Below are 22,845 nucleotides of genomic sequence, written 5' to 3' on the forward strand. Positions count from 1 at the left end.
GTAATGCGAAGCTCCATAAGACAAATAAAACTAAAAAAATTAGCACTCATTTCAATAGAGTCCTCACTAGCTGCTACTTTAGACTACATACACCAATCTGATTGACGAATTTGCCAAAATTAAAGTCAGAAGGGTAAAACTAATTTTTGTAAATGGTATTTAATGTTAATACGTATTTCATTTAATTTAAATTATGCTTTGTTTTTAAAATAAAGTGTATCTATTCATTTTGTGCAGCTGCAATTAATAAAATTAAAGTTAAGTTTTAATTCTTAAATTAAAGTTTAATGGTTGCATTGGTGGTGTATTGGCTAAACGTGCAGGGCAGGGTATGGTGCTGATAGAAAAGGCATTCAGGCATCAAATATCCAAAAAATCTTTTCAGGCCATAATAATGGAAAGACCTTCTCCAAACGCAATAAAAACTTATACTGAAATGATGGCATCTCCTGAGGTAAAATGTTCCGGAAGTAAAATGAGCCTCCGTTCGGATCTCCGGGTGAGGACTATCTCAGGGGGAACACCATTACAGGTTAGAAAAATCAGGATAGGGTCTTGGAATCTTGGTAGTCTTACAGGTAAGAGTCTGGAGTTAGTGGATGCGCTCAAACGAAGAAGAGTTCAAATTGCTTGTATTCAAGAAACTAGGTGGAAAGGACAAAGGGCGAAAGAACTAGGTGATGGATATAAATTGTGGTATGTAGGGAGTAGTAACACTAGAAATGGAGTTGGTATAATTGCTGATGGTGAAATGAAAGATAACGTAGTAGAAGTTGTAAGAACGAGTGATAGAATGATGTCAGTGAAATTTGTAATTGATAAAGAGGTATTGAATGTTGTGTGTGTATGCTCCTCAAACAGGCCTGGGTGAAAATGAAAGAAGAGCTTTCTATGACCAATTAGGAGACGTACTGAGTAATATTCCAGCAGAGGAGAAAGTTATAATAGGAGGTGATTTCAATGCACATGTGGGCCAAGCCAAGACAGGATATGAAACAATACATGGGGGATTAGGCTTTGGAACTAGAAATGAAGCTGGAGATGACATGCTAGAATTAGCAGCGGTAGAATTTAGTTATCGAGCGGTAGAAAAGTATTCAACATTGAAGCAAAGTAATTAAAAGCAAATTAAAATAATCTTTCATTAATGTTTATATCGATAAAAGATTAAATTTTGTGTTATCAGTATACCTTAAATAAAAAACCTAATTGCTATAAAAATAAAATAAAGTGAAATGACAACATTTAGTACATAATGCAGAGTACCAGTGGCGGCGGAGGAAATCTTAATCCACAAAATGTGTACTCAAATGTTCCAAATAATTTAGCCACACCAACACATTTTGCAAATAATTATCCTATTATACCTGATCAGACAAATATAGAAGTAGAGCCAATATGGAATCAAACCCAACACGTGCAGTACCAGATTATGCCGTACCAGCCTATGCAGTACCAGCCTATGCAGTTCCAGCCCATGCATCACCAGCCAATGCAGCATCAATCAATACAAAACCAGCAGATACAATGCACTCAAAGTAAGTACCCTCAACTAATTCAAACAAATCTTACGCAAACCAAGATAAATTCATACCTGAAACCATCACAATTACATCAGACTAGTTCAACCCTCAGCAAAAATAAAGAGACAACTGGGACAGAAAACACAGAGAACCAAGAAGTCACCGAACATGAAACAACCGATGATGATAGTATCTACGAGCCGAATGACTTTCAGAAAATTGAATCGCGTAGACATAAACGTAAAAGACAAAAATATAGCCCAGAGAATTTGAAAAAATCTGCACGTTCCCGAACAGAAAATCACAATATTGAAATTAAAAATAGATTTCAGCCCCTTACGCAGATTCAACAAAGTAACTCTACAGGCAGTGCTAACAAAGCTCAACAAAAAATAGATAAAATTCCACCATTTATTCTATATGGTGTAACCAAAGATGTTCAGGCACTGCTAAAACTCATTCGAGAAGGAACCACAAAATTTACCTATCAGCTTTTAACGGAAAACAAAATGAAAATTCAAGGAGAAACGGTGGAAGATTACAAAACGATAAAAGAAATTCTCGACAAAAATAATATAGTTCGGCATACGTACAAACTACCGGAGGAAAAAACTTTCCGAGTAGTCTTAAGAAACTTACACCACAGCACAGATCAAAATGAAATCATATCCTCACTAAAAGAAAAAGGTCATAATGTAAAGCAAATCCTGAACGTTTTAAATAGGCAAACAAAAGCACCAAGGGACATATTTTTTATAGACCTAGAAAGAAAAGAAAATAACGGGGAAATATATCAAATTAATAGACTATTAAATCGTCGCCTTAGTACTATAACTTGATAACTCCAAAATTGACGTTTTTGAGATAACTAGTTCACAAGATGTATTTTATTTGCCTCCATATTGTGTAAAAACTTGATAACTCACTTCAAACGGGTTAAGTATTTATTTATGATTGACGAAAGTTGATAAAACTCAAATGCCACTAATATTCAGTGCTAACACTTGACAAGATAAGTTATCAAGCTATTATTTAATCAAAATAATCGTGAATACGACATACACTGAATGCTATAACTAGATAACTCGAGTTATCTAGTTTTAGCACGTGTTTCTCTGAAACCATTGAACTTACCACAATTGCTATCTATTTATTCGGTTCATTTTAATGCAAGAATTCAAGAATTGTTAGCACATCAGGCATCCCCCATGGCAGAGGGCTAATTTTCAACAAAATAATGTTTAAAATATTAGTTGTGTTAAAAAGTTCACTTATATGCGACTTAGCACAACATGCGACATTACCAAATGTTAACATTATGGTAGTGCTAAAAGTTGATAACTTTAATTTTTCATGTTTTTTTCCATATTGGAAAACAAATTTACACCATATTCCCAAATAGATCAGTTGCCAAAAAGTTAAGGAACAATATTTTAGAGCCGCAGAGTGAATTCCGTATTTACCAACATCATGGTAGCAGCACAAATATCTTTTAAATCTTTAAACTCGTTTATCTCAAAACTACTAATTTCGAGTTATCAAGTTATAGTATTAAGGCGACGAAATGCAGTAGTTCGATTTGAACAACCTCACAGAAAACAATCTGTCATTCAATGTAAACGTTGTCAAAACTACGGACATTCGAGAAATCAGTGTACGCTACAATATAGGTGCGTAAAATGTGCGCAAAATCATGATTATCGCACTTGTAAAAAAACAAAGGCTGATGGAAACCCAGCAAAATGTGCACTATGTGGTGGACCCCACCCAGCAAATTTTAAAGGATGTCAAGTCTACCAGGCCATCTTAAGTAAAAGATACCCCACAAGAAATGAAAATACCCCACAAACGCAAAAAATCCCGCAACAGAGACCAAGAACAAATGAAGAATCAAATGAGGCATACAGTATAGAAAACTTGCCCCAAACATCAGGTACTTATGCAAACGCCACCAAAAAAATGAGACCTATGGCAAGACCGGTTGCTGAACAACAAAATGCACCAGACACAAACCAAAATAGTAGTTTTACACAATACCTACAACATGTAATAGAACAGCAACAAACTACAATAAACCAACTAATCCTGGAAATCAAAGAACTTAGAGAAGAGCTAAAACAGGCCATCACAAATAAGTGTAATGGCTAAGCTACTTACTATTGCACTATGGAACGCAAATGGCATAAAGCAACACAAACACGAAATAGAAGTATTCCTAGTAACTAACAAAATTGACATACTGTTAGTTTCTGAAACACACCTTACCTCAAAAACTAGTTTCAAAATCCCAAATTTTGAAGTTTACAATGCAGCCCATCCCGATGTAGATCGATTAGCCAGAGCTGGGGCAGCAGTGTTAATTCGAAATGGACTTAAACACTATCTCCTTAAAAAAGTAGAAAAAAATGACATACAGGCAACCAGCGTAGTAATAGAGGATTGGAATGGACCAATTACAATAACAGCGGTGTATTGCCCACCAAACTATCGAGCAAATAAAGAAATGTTTACAGAATTATTTAGAAATAACGGCAACAGATTCCTAGCAGGAGACGACTATAACGCTAAGCACACTAGCTGGGGATCTCGTCTAACAGCTCCAGGAAGAGGAAGAATACTGCATCAAGTCATTCAAGAACTACACCTAAATCATCTGTCCACCTATACACCAACCTACTGGCCTACAGACCCTCAGAAATACCCAGATTGCCTTGACTTCTTTGTGACCAAAGGATTCTCCAACAATTATCTAACCATCGAACCTAATTATGATATTGCCTCAGATCATACACCAATAATAGCTACGATTCATACAAATATCCAAGAAAAACCAAAACCACTGATTCTCCATAATCAAGCTACCAACTGGAATCTATTTAGAGAAATATTAGAAAATGAAGTAAACCTCAATATATCTTTAAAAACACACCAAGAATTGGAAAACTAAGTACAACAATTTACAGAATTAATACAGTATGCCTCGTGGGAATCAACTCCACCATTGGTCATAACCCAAAACAGAAGTCACTGTCCTCCTAGTATAAGGGAGAAGATTAAAGAAAAACGCCATTTAAGAAAGATCTGGCAAAACACAAGACACCCTGCAGATAAAACCAATTATAACAGAGCAGCGAAACATTTAAAAGACTACCTATCGAGCATTAAAAATGAGAGCTTCCAAAACTATGTCGAAAACCTAACGACAACAAAGGATACAAATTACAGCTTATGGAAAGCAACTAAAAAATTAAAGCATCCCAAAGAACATATTCCACCGATAAGGAAACCTGATGGAAGTTGGGCAAAAACAAATAAAGAGAAAGCAGAAATTTTCGCTACACATCTTGAAACAGTTTTCAAACCTCTCTCAACAAGAGAAGACACAGATGACGAAATTATAGCATTTCTTGATGCACAAATAACATCGGATGAGCAAATACAACATATTACACCAAATGAGGTACGGTGCATTATAAAAACAGAGCTAGACCCTAAAAAAGCTCCAGGACACGACCTAATCACTGGAAGAATTATGAAAGAACTACCGCGAAAAGGAATACTTATGTTAACCTACCTTACTAACGCTGTCATAAGACTCAAATATTTTCCTGCGCAATGGAAGGTAGCGCAAATAATACTAATCCCTAAACCTGGTAAACCTCAACATGAAACAACTTCATACCGACCAATAAGTCTACTGCCTGTCATGTCGAAAATTATGGAAAAATTACTAGCTAAGAGACTAATGAAAATTATTGCAGAAAAAGAACTTCTACCGATACACCAATTTGGATTTAGAATCAAACATTCAACAATTGAACAAATCCATCGACTGGTAGAATTAATCCAAAACTCTTTTGAAAGTAAGCAATATTGCTCAACTGCATTCATCGATATGAGTCAAGCTTTTGACAAGGTATGGCATCAGGGACTACTCTATAAACTTAAAAGGGACTTACACCAGAACATGTATGACATACTATACTCATACTTAAAAGAAAGATATTTCCAGGTAAAATATGAAGACGAGATAACCGGTCTACATCTCTTAAAGGCAGGCGTTCCTCAAGGTAGCGTTCTTGGGCCGATCCTGTATTTACTATTTACCTCCGATTTGCCTACGGACAATAAAGTATATACAGCCACATTTGCAGACGATACTGCAATAATGGCGGTACATTCAGATCCCGTTGTTGCAGCAGACCAACTCCAAGAAAACCTAAATAAAGTCCAGAAATGGACTAAGAAATGGAAGATAAAACTTAACGAATCCAAATCAAGCCACATAGTATTCACTAAATGTCATAGCGATTCTCCTCAAATATCACTCAACAATGCTCCCCTTCCAACGGTAGATACTGTAAAGTACTTAGGCCTACATATGGACAAGAGACTCACTTGGAAAACTCATATATGGAAAAAAAGAAAACATCTTGATACCATATATAGAAAATACTATTGGTTGCTCGGAAGAAAATCCCAGTTGTCGTTGAGAAATAAATTACTAGCATACAATGCCATACTCAAGCCAATTTGGACGTACGGAATACAGTTGTGGGGCACTGCTTCAAAATCCAATCTAGCAATCATGGACCGGTTTCAAAACAAGGTGTTACGAGCAATAACTGATGCGCCGTGGTTTGTAAGCAACAAAGACATCCTACAAGACCTTCAAGTGCCAACTGTGAGTGAAGTGATAGTGTCACACAGTGATAAATATTTACAGCGACTAGAAAACCACCCAAATGTGTTAGCGCTAAATTTATTAGACAATAGTCAACAAATAAGACGCCTTAAGCAAAAATTTCCATTAGATTTACCATTCTTAACTTAAGAAACACTAATTGTAAACGTAATTGTAATACTCATGTAGAGTAAATATTTATTGAAATATTTCCCTTCAGGCCATTGTAAATTTCAACAAATGTGTTTATGGTCTGTTTTTTTTAGACTGATTGCACAGTAAACAAACAATAAAAAAAAAATCATATGACAAATCACATGATAAATCATGTAATGTAAAGTCGACTTAAGTTGTTTTGTTTTTGCTAGATACAAATCCGGATTATTGACGATATGGATTTTTGACAACCGCATTATCGACGTTCTACTGTAAATTACTCCAAAGAGTATTCTTAACATAGACGAATATGCATCTACAGTTGTTCCGTTGGATCTTTGCATAAAGGTAATGATTCATTATCCATTTGCAAACAAGTTAAATCAAAACATTATGTGAAACATTTGACATGTACTGTGAACGCAATTATTAAGAAATGGCTACTTATTTTTGATCTTTTTTCACTATTGAGGAGATTGATTGACTCAATATTAAACAGCTTGAACATCATACCGACTATTACTAATATAAAGATAAATATAGAACAGTAATAAATAAATTAAAAAAAAAACAAAAAGTTGCACAGTAATCTTGAAAATGGGCCAATGTCACTGAAAATCATAAATTTCAAAATTCTTAGTAAATATTGTATAGTTGAACCAGAGAACTAAGAGGCTCATCAATCAACAAAGCAAGGTACTATTGTATTATTGTATAAGTCATGAAAATCCATAAATAAGGGATCTACCTGTTTTGTAGAATGATCCCTTGTTTATATAATTTCACAAATCGAACAAATCGCCCCTGTCCGAGGGCCTCGCGGCATAGAGATTTATACAGTATTTAAACTTAAGGGCGCGTCCATAGTGCACGCTGGTTTCCGAATCAGAAAGCCGAGGGCGATTAACAATTGAGATATTTACGATTAACAATTGAGCGAGCGCGTTAATGTTCGAGAATGTCAATCGCCATTTTAATTCACGAGTTCGTTACAAAACTTTTCCGTCGACCGTACTTTTCAGAAATAAAGGTATATCAATCTTTTGATTTTTCAAATACACAGAATTTTAAACAATAAAGTAAATAATGACATACAATGACAGATAGTACTAACAGCGGCTACTTGATTTTAAATTTTTTAGTGGGAATATAAATAGGTATATTTTTGGTTGCCTACACCACAGGTCACTGCCAATCACAGAGCGTTTAATTAATTTATGCAAGCAATGTATGTTGTGTTGCCTATAATGAAATCGTTCATTAATAGAAAATCATTCATTAATAGGGGTCATCAATCATCAATCAATGATTTTGAGGGTGTTAAAATTGATCATAAATGGACGGTCGACGGAAAAAATTATTAAAAAGTAATGCGAAGCTCCATAAGACAAATAAAACTAAAAAAATTAGCACTCATTTCAATGGAGTCCTCACTAGCTGCTACTTTAGACTACATACACTAATCTGATTGACGAATTTGCCAAAATTAAAGTCAGAAGGGTAAAACTGTAATTTTTGTAAATGGTATTTAATGTTAATACGTATTTCATTTAATTTAAATTATGCTTTGTTTTTAAAATAAAGTGTATCTATTCATTTTGTGCAGCTGCAATTAATAAAATTAAAGTTAAGTTTTAATTCTATTTGAGGGGCGACATTTTGAAGACTTGCATCATATTGAAAAGATGTACCGCATGGCTCTGTCCGTTTCAATACGAAGGATTATTTGCACATGGACTCGGCGCTGACTTCGGAAACCAGCTTGCAATAAGGACGCGCCCTATGGCATGAACGCGCCGAAAAAAGTGCTTGCGTCACTTTCGCTCGCGAGAAATCCCCGCCCCCGCTGCATTGCAAGTCAACGCTGGCCTAAAAAAAGGTATTTCCCCGAAATTGCCTTCTTCCTATCACTAGCGAAGAATTTCCACCGCACGTCGCTCCCCAAAACAAAATAGGGTATTCCCCGTTCGTCAAACAACTGCCTCCCACCGTACATCGCAATATCTAAGGAATCAGATTGCGACAATGAAATTCCTGTTTTTCGAGAGCAATATTCTAGATCACGAATAGTCTAGTAAAATAAAATTACACTACATGTAAATCAAAATGTAAATTCGTACAGGTTGAAACAAATTTTATATCAAAGTTTAGGTGGGTACAAAAGATATTTTCAAGAAAGTATCCAAATCATACAAGGGGATCATTGTTTAAATAATTAAAAAGGGGTCATTTTTGCAAAAATTACTTTTTTAACTGCTGAGGTCATTCAGTTACCAATGAAGGTCTATAGGATTGTTTTCTGCAAAGTTTAAGGGTAAATTTTTCACATAAGACTTACTGAATTAAATATGACCCCCTATTTATTTAAATAATTATACATAAAACTTTAAAAACAAATTTGGAAAAAATATTTTTAGCGTTTTAAATAAGCACTATAAAATATCTTATTTTACAGGAGAAGTTGCAATATGTTATCAGTATTAATAAAAAAAAATTGGTCCAAAAATATTTAATATATTTTGAGATATTGAATTTGTTTATTAAATATTACTCTATTTTCAATTGCAAATACGCGGTTGTTGCCAAAGAAATATTCACCTGTATTAAATCTTATTATTTTTATTTTTATGTATATTTTCGATATAATAAATGTATTGATACATTCAAATTTCAATTAAACTTTCCCCTAAAATGGTATTTGAAAATTATTCAAATTTGTTTTTTTAATAACTTCGCGGGGATTAAATATTTTCAAATGCCGTTTCGATAATTGGGTTCCTGGGAATTTTTCACTAATTAACAAATTTTTTGTCTTTTTTTCCTCTTCTTTTTTTTCTTGGAGTTGTATTATTACGGGCCCTTTTAGAGTTAAGTTTCATTAAGAATGTCGAATCTCTAAGTTGTAGATTATAGACCTAAAAATATTAAGATTGGTCTAAAATCACTTAAATAAAATGTGGCTACTTAGTGAGTTTTATTTAAAAATTTAAAAATTATTTTTACCAAGTACTTTCAAACTATTTGACGTATCCTTATCATACTTGGCAGAAAGTGTGGGTACTATACAGTCTACTAAATTGTGGTAAATAAAAGTTTCTAGCTACTACCAGAGGCGTACGACAGGGGATAGTTAATGGTTGACCCTTCCCAAATTCTACGCCACTGAGGGAATTACTATTTTAGCGAAATTTTTCGATTCTCCAATACTCTCAAACTGATGACTTTATCGGTACCAATAAAGTTATTTACATACAAAGTATTGGAGAATCGAAAAATTTCGCTAAAATAGTAATTCACTCAGTGGCGTAGAATTTGGGAAGGGTTAATCATTAACTATCCCCTGTCGTACGCCTCTGGCACTAGCTAGAAACGTTTATTAATCACAATTTAGTAGGGTGTATAATAGCCACACTTTCTGGTAAGTATGATAAGGATACGTCAAACAGTTTTAAAGTACTTGGTAACAATAATTTTTAAATAAAACACCCTGTAACTCACTAAGTAGCCCTATTTTATTTAAGATTTTAGTTAAATCTTAACATTTTTAGGTCTAGAATCTACAACTCAGAGATTCGATATTCTTAATAAAATTTAACCCTAAAAGGGCCCGTAGTAATATAACTCCAAGAAAAAAAATAAGAAGAAAAAACGACAAAAAATTTTGTTAATTAGTAAAAAATTCCCAGAAACCCAATTATCGAAACGGCATTTCAAAATACTTAATCCCCGCGACGTTATTAAAAAAACAAATTATAAGCAAATTTGAATAATTTTCAAATGCCATTTTAGGGGGGAGTTTAATTGAAATTTGAATTTATCAATAAATTTATCGAAAATATACATAAAACTAAAAACAATGCGATCTTAAGCAGGTGAATATTTCTTTGGCAACAACCGCGTTTTTGCAATTGAAAATATATTAACATTTCATAAACAAATTCAATATCTCAAAAAATATTAAATATTTTTTGACCATTCTTTTTGCTTAATACTACTGGTATCATAGCGCAACTTCGTCTGTAAAATAATATATTTTATAGTGCTTATTTAAAACGCTAAAAATAATTTCTTGCAAATTTGTTTTTAAAGTTTTATATACAATTATTTAAATAAGTAGGGGGTCAAATTTAATTTAATAAGCCTTATGTGAAAGATTTACCCTTCAACTTTGCAGAAAAAAATCCCATAGACCTTCATTAATAAGTGAATTACCTCAGCAGTTAAAAAAGTTTTTTTTTGCAAAAATGACCCCTTTTTAATTATTTAAACAATGATCCCCTTGTATGATTTGGATACTTTCTTGAAAATATATTTTGTACCCACCTAAACTGTGATATAAAATTTGTTTTAACCTGTACGAATTTACTTTTTGTTTTTTTATTTTTATTTTGTTAGGCTAGAAAAAAAATGAAAATTTTTGTCTCCACTAACTAGCAGCGATGCGAGTGACGCAATTTAACAAGTATTTGATAATTTTGATCCAGGTATGTGGTCGATGCCCATATCAGATCTTCAGCGCCATGATACAGTTCAGAACGGCCCCTCACAACAATTAGAAATCACACGCGAAAATAAGAGTGGCGGTTCCGGTCTCGATATCTTCATAATAAGTGAAATGGATGATAGCCCGATCAAAGAACAATCTGACCCCAAAAACAAATAAAGGAAGGTTGAAAATTTGGGAATAGGTAGCTGAAATTGTCTATTATTATATAAGAAAAAGTTTACAATTCTACATCCCCTCCATTTGACAAAAATGGACGGAAATACCCCCCTCTCAACGGTGAAAAATATACATTCAAAATAAGTCCGGAATTGGATAGAATGACTAATTCTAAGCAACTTTTGTTTTAGAGTTTTTTCCCTAAGTAAATACTTTTCGAGTTATTTGCAAGTGAATATGTTCATTTTTAGCAAAAAAGAATGTGTGTGTACTTTGTACGCACGTAAGAAGTTATACTTCTATTATATGTATTCAACGAAATTAATATACTTTAAACAGTTTATTTATATTTTATTTAAATATTAAACTAATTTTAATACTTACTACTTCTCAAATTTTTTTATTAAAACAGTGCCAAAAATTAAAATAATAAAAGAATAAAACACACACAAACAAACACATTGAAAATGCCACAAATGATTTTTGAACAATGTAGGAAAAAATTTTAACTAAATACGTATTTTTTTTAGACACGCATTTTAGTTTAGAAAGTTTCACTTTTCCGCACGCGTGTTAATTTAGATATGTTAATATGGCCTTAAAGTAATTATAATGCATGCAATAAACTAATATTTAGATATTATTTACTAATTTATTTCAAATATATCTTATTGTGTTCCTGTTTTAATGAAATTAACGCGACAATTCGATGAAATAAAATTATTTTGACATAATATTCGAAAGTCAAATCGGTAGACAATAACAGTCGTTTTGAATCATCGTCATGGAAACCAAGATCGTCGTCATGCTCACTAATTATATTGAAAGTTTGGTTTTGATGACCTTGTCAAAGAATTAATTTGTGTATCTATTTTCATATTAATTAAATTAATTGATTAAGATTTGGTCAGTTTTTAAAGACTCTTAGAAAAAATATTGTTCCTAACTCTTGCAGAAAGTCTCTTTTCCGCACTCGACTGCTTGCCGAACTCCCGCTTCGCGTCGTTCGGCAAACTGCAGTCGCGTGCGGAAAAGAATGACTTTCTGCACTTGTTAGGAAAATAACTATTATGGAAAAAAAATTATATAATAAACTTACAATTATAAAATGTATAAAAAGAAATTAAAAAAAAATAAAAGTTTTCATTGGGGTTCGAACCCGCTTATTAGCGCAGTTAGTATTGAAATTCATTCACCTTAAACTTTTACCCACGGAGACCATGTGTCATCATGTGCGAAGATCAACTAACTAAACGGATTAAACTTTTGACGGTTCTGAATTTAACCAAACTATTTTGATTTTGAATTGAAATTATTTAGAATTGAAAGAAATATTAGAATACAACAAAACATAGAGTAAGAAAACAATATATTAGGTTAATATTGATAGAAATTTTAATGGTAATCAAATTATGTAAATCAAAGCATTACATACTATTTTAGGTTCTTTTTAAATTTTCCAAATAGGTAGGTCCTACCTATGAAATTTTTTATTAGGATATGTACTGAAACATTTACAATTATTACGTACCTGTCGCTTTTAAAAACTATTTAAAAAGTATAAACTTGCATTTTTCTCTGCCATCACAACAATAAAACCTAATATACACAACATTAATTTGTTTATCCAAAATCTCCATATGGAACAATTATTGACAGATGATTTTAACACCCAATCAGATCCCGTATAACGTTTATACCATACTGTCTGTGTGCGCATACGCGCAGAATTATGAAATTTTACTCTCAATCGCGCCTAAAGAGGTATAACTTAAAAAAAAACAGGTTTTTGGACGGTTTTTCGGAGATAACTCAAAAAGTAAGTATTTGAGCGAAAAAATATTCCTATCAAAAATATAGCTTATAAAAAACTGAAAAAAATGATGTATGCTTGAGGTCTGTAGACCCAGTAGAAGCAGAGTTGCAGCTAATGAAAAGTAGGTTCTTCTTCATCAAATTCCAAATCGAATATTTCAATGTGAAATAACCCAAAAACGGAGCACTTTTCGGGGAAAATTCATTTCAACTTTTTTAAAATGTTTAAAAAAAGGTTTATTTTCGTTTTTTAAAAAAACTTGGTATCATTAAAAGTAACTGATAGGTCTGGATCCCGCTTATGAAAAAAAAGTTGATTAATAGCAAGCTGAAAATTTGTTAATAGCTTAAGGGTATCTAGTCGGACAAACTTTGATATATGGGAACACTAGAACAGGGGAAGTTTTAATTGTGGAACAGGTTAAAAATTTGGAACAGTCGGACCACGAAAACGGCACATGTATTTTGTCCGACAGAACAGACTTAAACTCCCCGAACAGAGATTAAACTCTCATGCAAAAATCAGACTGCTATTTATCACCAAATGGGCACCAATGAGTGGAACATGTAGAATATGTCAAATGACAGGAATTATGACAGGTGATAAATAGCAGTCTGATTTTTGCATGAGAGTTTAATTTCTGTTCGGAGAGTTTAAGTGTATTCTGTCGGACAAAATAAATGTGTCGTTTTCGTGGTCTGACCGTTCCAAATTTTTAAACTGTTCCACAATTAAAACTGCCCCTGTTCCAGTGTTCCCATATATCAAAGTTTATCCGACTAGACGCCCTTAAGCTATTAACAAATTTTCAGCTTGCTATTAATCAACTTTTTTTTCATACTCGGGATACAGAGCTTTGAGTTACGCTCAAATATTGTGGGTCCCTTTTATTTTTTGGTAAAATAATCGCGAAAATCACCCCCTAATTAGCATCACAAATAAATTTTATCGTTACCACTTCAGAAGTTACTTTGCTTATGTATTATTTATAATATAATCTGTAAGTTTCATCGGTTCAAAGTGCTTAATTTTGAAAAAGCTGTAGTTAAAATGGCTTGAACGAGTAACTAATCACGAGTTTAGGCAAATTATGAACAGCCATAGCATAACCACTTTTTGTCTAAAAAGAAATAAAAAAGCAAAAATATGCAGAAAAGCAAAACGTACATTTTATTACTCTCTAAGATTTTTGGTATTACTAATAATTTTTAAGTTAATTCCATAAACAATTCCATTTTTTTTTTCAAAATTAAAAAATAATGTTTTATTTTATACCCAATTTTTTTTTAAATGAGCACTTTGAACCAATGACACTTATAGATAATATAAACAATATAAAAGTATAGTAACTTGTGAAGCGGTAACGATTAATTTTATTTGGGAAGCTAATTAGGGGGTGATTTGGGCGACTTTTTGTACCAAAAAATAAAGGGACCAACAAAAATAAACCTTTTTTTAAACACTTTAAAAAAGTTGTAACGAATTTTCCCCGAAAAGTGCTCTGTTTTTTGGTTATTTCACATTGAAATATTCGATTTGGAATTGACGAAGAAGAACCTACTTTTCATTAGCTACAACTCTGCTTCTACTGGGTCTGCAGATCTCAAGCGTACACCATTTTTTTTTTAATTTTTTATAAGCTATATTTTTGCTAAGAATATTTTTTCGCTAAAATACTTACTTTTTGAATTATCTGCGAGAAACCGCCCAAAAACTTGTTTTTTTTTTGTTAAAAATGACCTGATGATATTTAAATCATCATTTGAAATGATGATATTTAACCTGTTTGTTAATGACCTCAAAAAGGTCTTGAAGTACTGTGACTTTCTGATGTTTGCTGATGATCTCAAATTATTTTTAACTATACGTAATGAACTTGACATTAGTTTACTACAAAAAGATCTGGATAGCCTTTCTCAGTGGTGTGAACATAATCTCTTAGATCTTAATATTGATAAATGCTTTCAGATTTCATTTCATAGGAAAAAGAATAGAATACCATTATTCTATTCTATAAATGGGCAAAATCTTAAAATAAATGAGGTAGCTAAAGACTTGGGTATACTATTTGACTCCAAACTGAATTTTAGTGATCATATAGATAGATTAGCAGAAAAAGCGAACAGGATGTTAGGTTTTACACTAAGAAATTGTAAAGGGTTATCTTTGGAGGCAGTGAAGACAGTATATGTTGGGTTGGTCAGATCACAGCTTGAATATGGGTAAATTATCTGGTTTCCTCAGTATAATGTCTATAAGTCATTACTGGAGAGTATGCAACATAAATTCCTACGATATTATAATTATATGTTCAATCTGAATATGATTTCTGACCACAACTATTCTCATATTTTAAAGTATCTTAAACTGGATACATTAGAGAGGAGAAGCACCATGTTTGATATTTGCTTTGTTTTCAAACTCCTGAATGGAATTATATTATGTCCAGAAGTTCTTTCACAAATCAAATTTGCTGTTCCACAGAGAATGCTTCGATAAAATAACTTATTTTTTATTGGCTTTCATGCAACAAATTATGGTAGACACTCATTCATGGATCGATCCCTAGAGTTTATGAATAGAGAAGATAGATTGGATGTGTTTAATAACTCTTTGCAGTCATTTAAGTGAACTCTTTTGGAAATATTTTAATGTTATATTGCTATTACATATGTGCCAGTTTATTAGTGATAACTTACGTACCTAATGGATTTATTATTTAAGTAACTTTTTGTTCATTCTGTATGTATATATATGTAATACCTATATGTATCTTTTAAGCTTTTCTTAATAGGATGCTATTTAGACTAGTTTTGATATAGCCTTTAATAAAAAATGTACTATTATTTTTTTGTAATGGGGGTTTCCCGTCTAATAAATAAATAAATAAAAAAACATATTCACTTGCAAATACAGTAACACCCCGCACCTACGCGATAGGTGGGACCGAGCGATAACCGCGTAAGTCAAATTCGCGTAAGTCGGGGTGTAATTTCGCTTATGTATGTATATAATTTATTTTTAATTGGGACCGGAAGTTAAGAAAAATAGCATATACAAATATAAAATTATCAATTTAATTTATTTTGATGCATAGAATCTAAGAAAGAGACAACTCAAAGATTTGTTTTCTCCCGCAAAATTTCTTCATAGCAGGCTAATAATTTTTTTATCCCTTGTTTGGTAGAAGAAATTCGATCTTATATAGTTTATAAGTCTTTATATCTCTATAGTTTATATTTTCTAAAATATGTAAACCCTTCTCAATTAAACTGAGACCTTCAGTCAAGTTTCCAACAGTTATTTGATCTTCAGTTTAATCTGGATCCAAACAATCAAGCTCTTCAATGTCTTGTTCTTCCTCATGCATTTCTATGAGGTCATCAATAGGATAGGGCTTTTCATCGAATGTCATTTGTTTCGAGCTTCTGTCATATGTCGTATAATCCGTGTATATTAATAATATACACAGATTATACAACATATGACAGAAGCTCGAAACAAATGACTGTGTATATTAATAATATACACAGATTATACAACATATGACAGAAGCTCGAAACAAATGACTGTGTATATTAATAATATACACAGATTATACAACATATGACAGAAGCTCGAAACAAATGACTGTGAATGAAAAGCCCTATAGTTAGCTCGCGATTGTGGGAATTCAACAGTTCTTCAGCGTCATCATTATCAACAACTTCAATAAGAAATATCTAATATGTACAAAATAAATTCTAGTGATGTACTGATTTCGTGAGAAGAGTCCTAATATCTACATTGGATGAGCAATAATATGCGGGCGGTAATTCTATTTCATCATTAATCGAGCGATTGTGTGGTGCTCAAATGACTAATCAACAAAATTTGAAAATCGCGTAACTCTGGGTTTTCTTAAAATTTACAACACATTACATTATCCCATACCATTTTTAATAATAAAAAAAATACCCTTTATAGACATATTTTTCAGATAAAAATCATATTCTGTATTAAATATTGAATTTAAAGTTAAATCCCAAATTAATGTGTGTAATGTGAATCAAGGTCAAATCCATCATTGTTTTTGCTAATGATCTTCTTTTTGTTGTTCATTCTGAAAAAAAGATATCTCATTTCTTTTCCTTTGGCTCTTTGACCTTTCCTTAGATTCTGACATTGAAACTAAAACGGGACATGTTTGTTGTTAGCCACTTGGGGGAAATCTTAAACTGTAACCAGTCCGTCAGCTCCCCTCACAACTGGGAGCAACCGTTCTACGCCAAGCCAGGTCATTTGGAGACCAGCCTGGAGAACCTCCCACATACCTACTTTGTATCCTGCCCTCTGCACCCCAGAAGGGCATCGGTATATTAATTGGTACAAGCTAGCACCATCCCTGTGCTAATTCGCCTACCAGGGATTTTGGAATCCGTAGCAAGGACACTCTCGGGGACCATATAGGGTTTGTTTTGGGACACTTGGTATCCGCTAGTGATTGTCACTTCCACTACTACACCACATTCATTTTTTGTATAAGACTCGGGACATTTATTTTGATGATTAAGTTTTATAGTTTATCGCACATATTTTGTTTCAATATTTAAGTTGCATATTGTTTTTATATATCTATAATAGTTGATAGTGTTCCCCAAACCAGTAAACTCTCTGGTCAAAAAGGTTTGAGCTCAGATCATCTTTTCCCCATATGAGATTCTCTTTACCTTTATATATTACCTGAAATTTACTTGTACCATTTATTTACTTAATTAACTTTATATTTTTAGTACTAACCTTGCTTGTCTCCACTTATCAATTTAAATTTATATACTTTTTCCTCTTAATTTGCTTAATTTATTAACTTATTCATATAACTTTTATCTTTCTTTAGTCAATCATAATTATTTAACTTATTTGCTTAACTTTACTTAAATTCATTTAATCAATTTTTAATTATATCTTTGGACGCTATTCCCTTTGAATAGCTATTCATTTTACTTGTTATATTTTTTAGTGACTACGTGTCGAAGCAACTGATTTTTATATATCAAGTAGACCGTAGGTTCACCTTAATGAGGCTAGTGCCTATTTAACTCTTTGAGAGTTACGGAAATTATTCATTGTGAATAATCCTCCCTTAATTATATTCTGGTTCATTAGTTCTATAGGGTTTAACGTTGCTGTAGGTATTGCAATCGTACAATTATTTGGTGAAGGTTGTTATTTAACCTAGTATATGTAAGTTGGGGGTACGCTCCATATAAGAGCTACTCCATTACTAATGTAACTATAGATTATATTTATATTACTATAGGTAATTATTTCCCATTGTCATTTTAGAGTTACATAGTTTGTATTTTTCTAACTCAGAGGTTGTCAAAAATCTATGTAGTTATATTTAATAAATATTTATTTGTTTTTGTATATCAATTATTTTTTCCCATTTTGGAATTTAATATATTTAATATTTAACAGCAGTGTAAGATACCTGGAAGTTTGGTCTATCCCAACTTCTGGCGCCCATAATTCAGTCTATTGTATTTATCTCCTACATTCTTCTATTTTTATTATATTATTATATTTATTTAATCTATTTTCTGAGCATATATTCTTATCTTAATATTTCCCTTCTTAGTTATCATCACTCTCTACTTTGATATACTGTTCTTCGACAGGCATGCAAACGAGCCGTATCCATCCTTGAGTGTCAAGTTGTTCTCTTGTATCTCTTGCTAGCCAATTCTATTTAGTTTGCCTCTGTCTCTCCATACTTCTTCTATACTGTTATCCCCTTCTCTTCATTTCTACATCTTTCCACTTTCCTTCACTCATTTCTTCTTATCATTTTAGATCAACAAATACTACTGCAAAGTAGTATTTTTGTTACATTACAGAGTATTACTGTAACTCGAAAAGTATTGACTTAGTGAAAAAACTCTATAGAACAAAAGTTGCTTAGAATTAGTCATTTTATCCAAATCCGGGCCTAGGTTGAACATATATTTTTTCACTCCTGAGAAAATATTTGTCACCCCGTATTTCCAAATTTTTGTAAAATGGAGGTAATGTAGAATTGTAAACTTTTTCTTATATAATAATAGACAATTTCAACTACCTATTCCCAAATTTTCATCCTTCCTTTATTTTTTTGGAGGTTTTCGTAAAATTTTGTGTTCCCTGATCGGGCTATGACTTCTCTTCAAAAAACTTAAAAACTCATTTTTCTAATTATTATTGTCAGGTACTGCTTTTAGATCTGCACAATCTAAAAAGTGAAATAAAACATAAAATTCGATTTATGTCGAACAAAGCTATTGAAGATTTCTGTTGTGACATTTGTAACGAATTTTTTGAAAATGTTTACTGTGCTCAATCAGTAGATGCTAAATACAATGCATTCATCAACACCTTCTTGTTGTACTTTAATAAACATTTTCCTCTTAAAATCACAAGTAATAAAAGGCATAAGTTTACATTTAAAACACCTGAACTACTAGCTGCCAAAAATGAAATGATTAATTTTCAGCGCTTATTGGCTCAGTCGTTAGAATTCAAAAAATTCTCAGCAAATATGTAATCAGTTATTACAAAAAGAGAAAAGTAAATACTATGACCATCGATTAGCTTTAGCTAATTCAAAAAATAAAAGTAAAACTTCTTGGCAAATCATAAATGAACTTACACAACATAAAAAAACAAAGAAGGATCAGCCATAATTGTTCGTGAGCAGCTTAATTTCCTGATACTGTTTTCTGTGATTTAAAAAGAGACCTAGTGTAAAAAGTAATTCATTAAGGTACTAGTACATTTTAGAAGACCAAAAATAAGCATTTTTTCAAGAATTTTTTTCTCAGTACCTTTATTAAAAATGAACTTAAAACTTTTTACATATTAATATGTAACTCTTAGAGAGTACAAAAAATATATATTTTTTCATTTATGCACGTACACTAATAATGTAGAGGGCACCAAACTCAAGGCATCAAAAAAAAGTAGTTCCAATGGCGGACAGTTAATCTCATGATTGGGATCACTGAAACAAAAAACTCATACGGCATTTGAAAAAGGAAGGTTTCTTTCGTGATAATTTACCACCATGAGTGAAAATTCTGCAAAAAAAAGTTTTACGGAAATTTGAAAAATGTTTGTGAAAAAATCGCTTTTTTTTCTTCAGTTTTTCATGGTTAAAAATATTAATTTTTTATTTTTTGGCCAAATTGTGGTAAATTGTCACGTAAGAAACCTTCCTTTTTCAAATGCCGTACGATTTTTTTGTTTCAGAGATCCCAATATTAACTGTCCACCATATTCTTTCGAGCACTCGACTTTGGCACCCTCTACAATATTAGTGTACATGCATAAATAAAAAAAGATATTTTTTTGTATTCTCTAAAAGTTAGATATTATTACAGTGGTACCTCGACATACGAGGGTAATTCGTTCGGTAACCTTGCTCATATGTCAAAGCAATTTTCCCCATTGAAATAAACTGAAATGTCATTAATCCGTTCCAGTCCCAAAAAAACACCTTAGTTATTTTTGTTAAGTGTTTTTAAATAAAAAAAAATGTTTTTACAAGAAGGAACATTTATTTATAAATAACAAAAAATACGTACATATTCTGTAAAAACATAAGAAAAAGTGAGGTGCTTACGGAAGCGCTTAATTTTCATCAGTGGTCTTCGCTTTTTTCGTCACACTTTGCTCATTTTCATCTGCAGCTCATTTAAAAAAACTGTCCACACAGTACACACAGTATAAATTACACGAACATCGAGAGTGCAATATGGTTGGGATGGGGACGCGGAATACGAATTTTTGTCGGACTTAATTTACAATGCCTATTTAATTTGTCAGTCCAAGTAACAGTCAAGTACAGACCAGTAAAATGATCTTTATAGTGGGGCCGTAAAGATCTATTACCAGTAAAACTACCTTTCATTTTATAATAAAAGTTAGAAGCAGGTAGTCAAAAAGGCATGAATTTTAATAAAAAGCGGTTTCTCATATCTCAAATTTTGCTCTCATCTCAAAGCAAAGCATCGCTCGCTCAGCGGCTCGTATCTCAAAACACTCGTATATTAGGACGCTCGTATGTTGAGGTACTACTGTATGTAAAAAGTTTTATGTTCATTTTTAATAAAGGTTCTGAGAAAAATATGCTTATTTTTGGTCTTCTAAAGTGTACCTTAATAATTTCATGCATGTACAAAGATCCATTGGAATAACTGTAGACGAATATGTTTCTATATTCTGTGTTGTTAGTGTACTTACTTTTCTGAAACATCTTCCAAAAAATTCATCAAACAGGCTGCTAATCCTAAACGTCGGAAGTCAGGAGATACTGTTAAGGCTGTAACATGTCCATGCCAGTTCTCTCCTATACCTTCGGCTTTTCCCATTACTAAAAAAATGTAAACTCCTGTTTTAAAAACAGAAGATAATTACAGTAAAACCTCTGTTAACCGAAATAATTATTGGGGGGAGGTTGTTTCGGATAACAAGAATTTCGGTTAAAAATAACATTGTTTTTGGTATTCTTAATGTTGTTCTGAAGCTATTTCCTTGTGGCATTTTTATAATTACGTATTTTTTATGGGAAATAAGCCACAATTTTATTAAAAAATGAATTTATTAACGTTTCGAAGCCCAAATCGGGTTTCGTTGTCAAAATACAAAATACTATTGATATCAATAGTATTTTGTATTTTGACAACGAAACCCGATTTGGGATTCGAAACGTTAATAAATTCATTTTTTAATAAAATTGTGGCTTATTTCCCATAAAAAATACGTAATTTGGTATTCTTCTTGTATCAAATTACATAGTATTCTTGGTCAAAGTTGGCATTAAAAAATACAATGAGGTGATTTCGTAATGTGTTGTATATTTAATAGGGTTCTTTATTTGTATGATAGCAATGTTGACGATGTTGACCAATTTACATCGAATTGTTTCCGTTTTGCGATAAAAATTTACTTTTTATTGAAGAATGTCGGCCGTTTCGGTTAACGGAGGTTTCACTGTACTTCTATATTACTTACTGTAGCCCATTATTTCTCCGCTTGGTGATTCTGCTACTTGAAAATACTCGGGCCAATGAGCCAAATACTGCATGTAAAACGATAATCCATAGGTCTCAGTTAAGGGGTCTAAATTACTGAAAATAGGAATTTGTAAAATAAATTAAATTTTGATTGGTTTATCGCTTACACATTATTAAATTTGTACATGTCGTTACACGTAAATGGTCTTAATGTAGTCATCGCAATGAATTATGGAGCTTTTTAGTTCTAAAAAAATTATTAAAAGTAAAAGTTTTCTTGTAAAATAAACATAACCTTATTCTTTATTTAACCTATATTTTCTTCCTCTTTTTTCGTACGTGACTTCTGTTTTATTTATCTATCATGCTTTGTTTTTAAACCAGGAGGAGTAAACTAAAAAGTCAGATTCACACCCAAGAAAATCATTTTCGCTTTCGGCTTACAACTGTCACTCTGTCTCTGTCACTGAGCTGTCACCTGTCACCAGTGATTCATTCCAGGGTTGCCAGATTGGGGGAATTTCCCCCCAAATTTGGGGTATTTTTTCTTGTTTGGGGGATTTTTTGGGGGTATACACTGAATGGGGGATTTTTTGGAGGAAAATTTTTTCGCATTAGGGTTTTTTGGGGTATAATTTTAAGAACACATTCCATTGCTTGGCCGATTTTGAATTTCAAGTTAAACTGTGATTCACAAAAATCTTTGAATATAAATTCCTTTACAGTCGATTCTGCCATCTAGTACAAACTACTTAACTTATTTTGTAAAGCATTACAGTTTTCTTCAATAGCGACACAACAAAATTTGGTTTTTGGGCGCTTGATGGTGTATTTAAATATTCATAATGGTACCTATGTGAAACACAGAAAATTGTATCTCCAAGTTTAACTTTATTTACTGTTCTAGAATTAACTTTAAAGAAGGTTATATTTCTGGTGTGTTCAATAATACGCATAATTAATTTAAATTA

The 22,845-nt window shown here is 32.2% G+C and overlaps 1 protein-coding gene across 2 annotated transcripts in view; it reads right to left on the bottom strand.

Moving 5' to 3' along the window:
• LOC126884248 (N-alpha-acetyltransferase 20) overlaps positions 1-22,337 on the bottom strand; it is a 40,866-nt gene extending 18,529 nt beyond the window's left edge. The window contains exons 1-4 of one of the 2 annotated variants that reach the window (XM_050650181.1): positions 22,187-22,329; positions 22,042-22,121; positions 21,873-21,988; positions 21,102-21,231 (exon numbers count right to left, since the gene is read on the bottom strand). In XM_050650181.1, coding sequence (XP_050506138.1) covers positions 21,102-21,231; positions 21,873-21,988; positions 22,042-22,094 — 299 coding nt within the window. In that variant the 5' untranslated portion in view covers positions 22,095-22,121; positions 22,187-22,329. Of the gene's footprint in view, positions 1-21,101; positions 21,232-21,872; positions 21,989-22,041 lie in introns of both variants that reach the window. The other variant, XM_050650180.1, reaches the window with a different exon arrangement.
• Positions 22,338-22,845: the final 508 nt, after the last annotated feature.

The sequence above is a fragment of the Diabrotica virgifera genome, chromosome 5, assembly GCF_917563875.1.
Source record: "Diabrotica virgifera virgifera chromosome 5, PGI_DIABVI_V3a".
In the NCBI taxonomy this organism is placed as follows: domain Eukaryota; kingdom Metazoa; phylum Arthropoda; class Insecta; order Coleoptera; family Chrysomelidae; genus Diabrotica; species Diabrotica virgifera.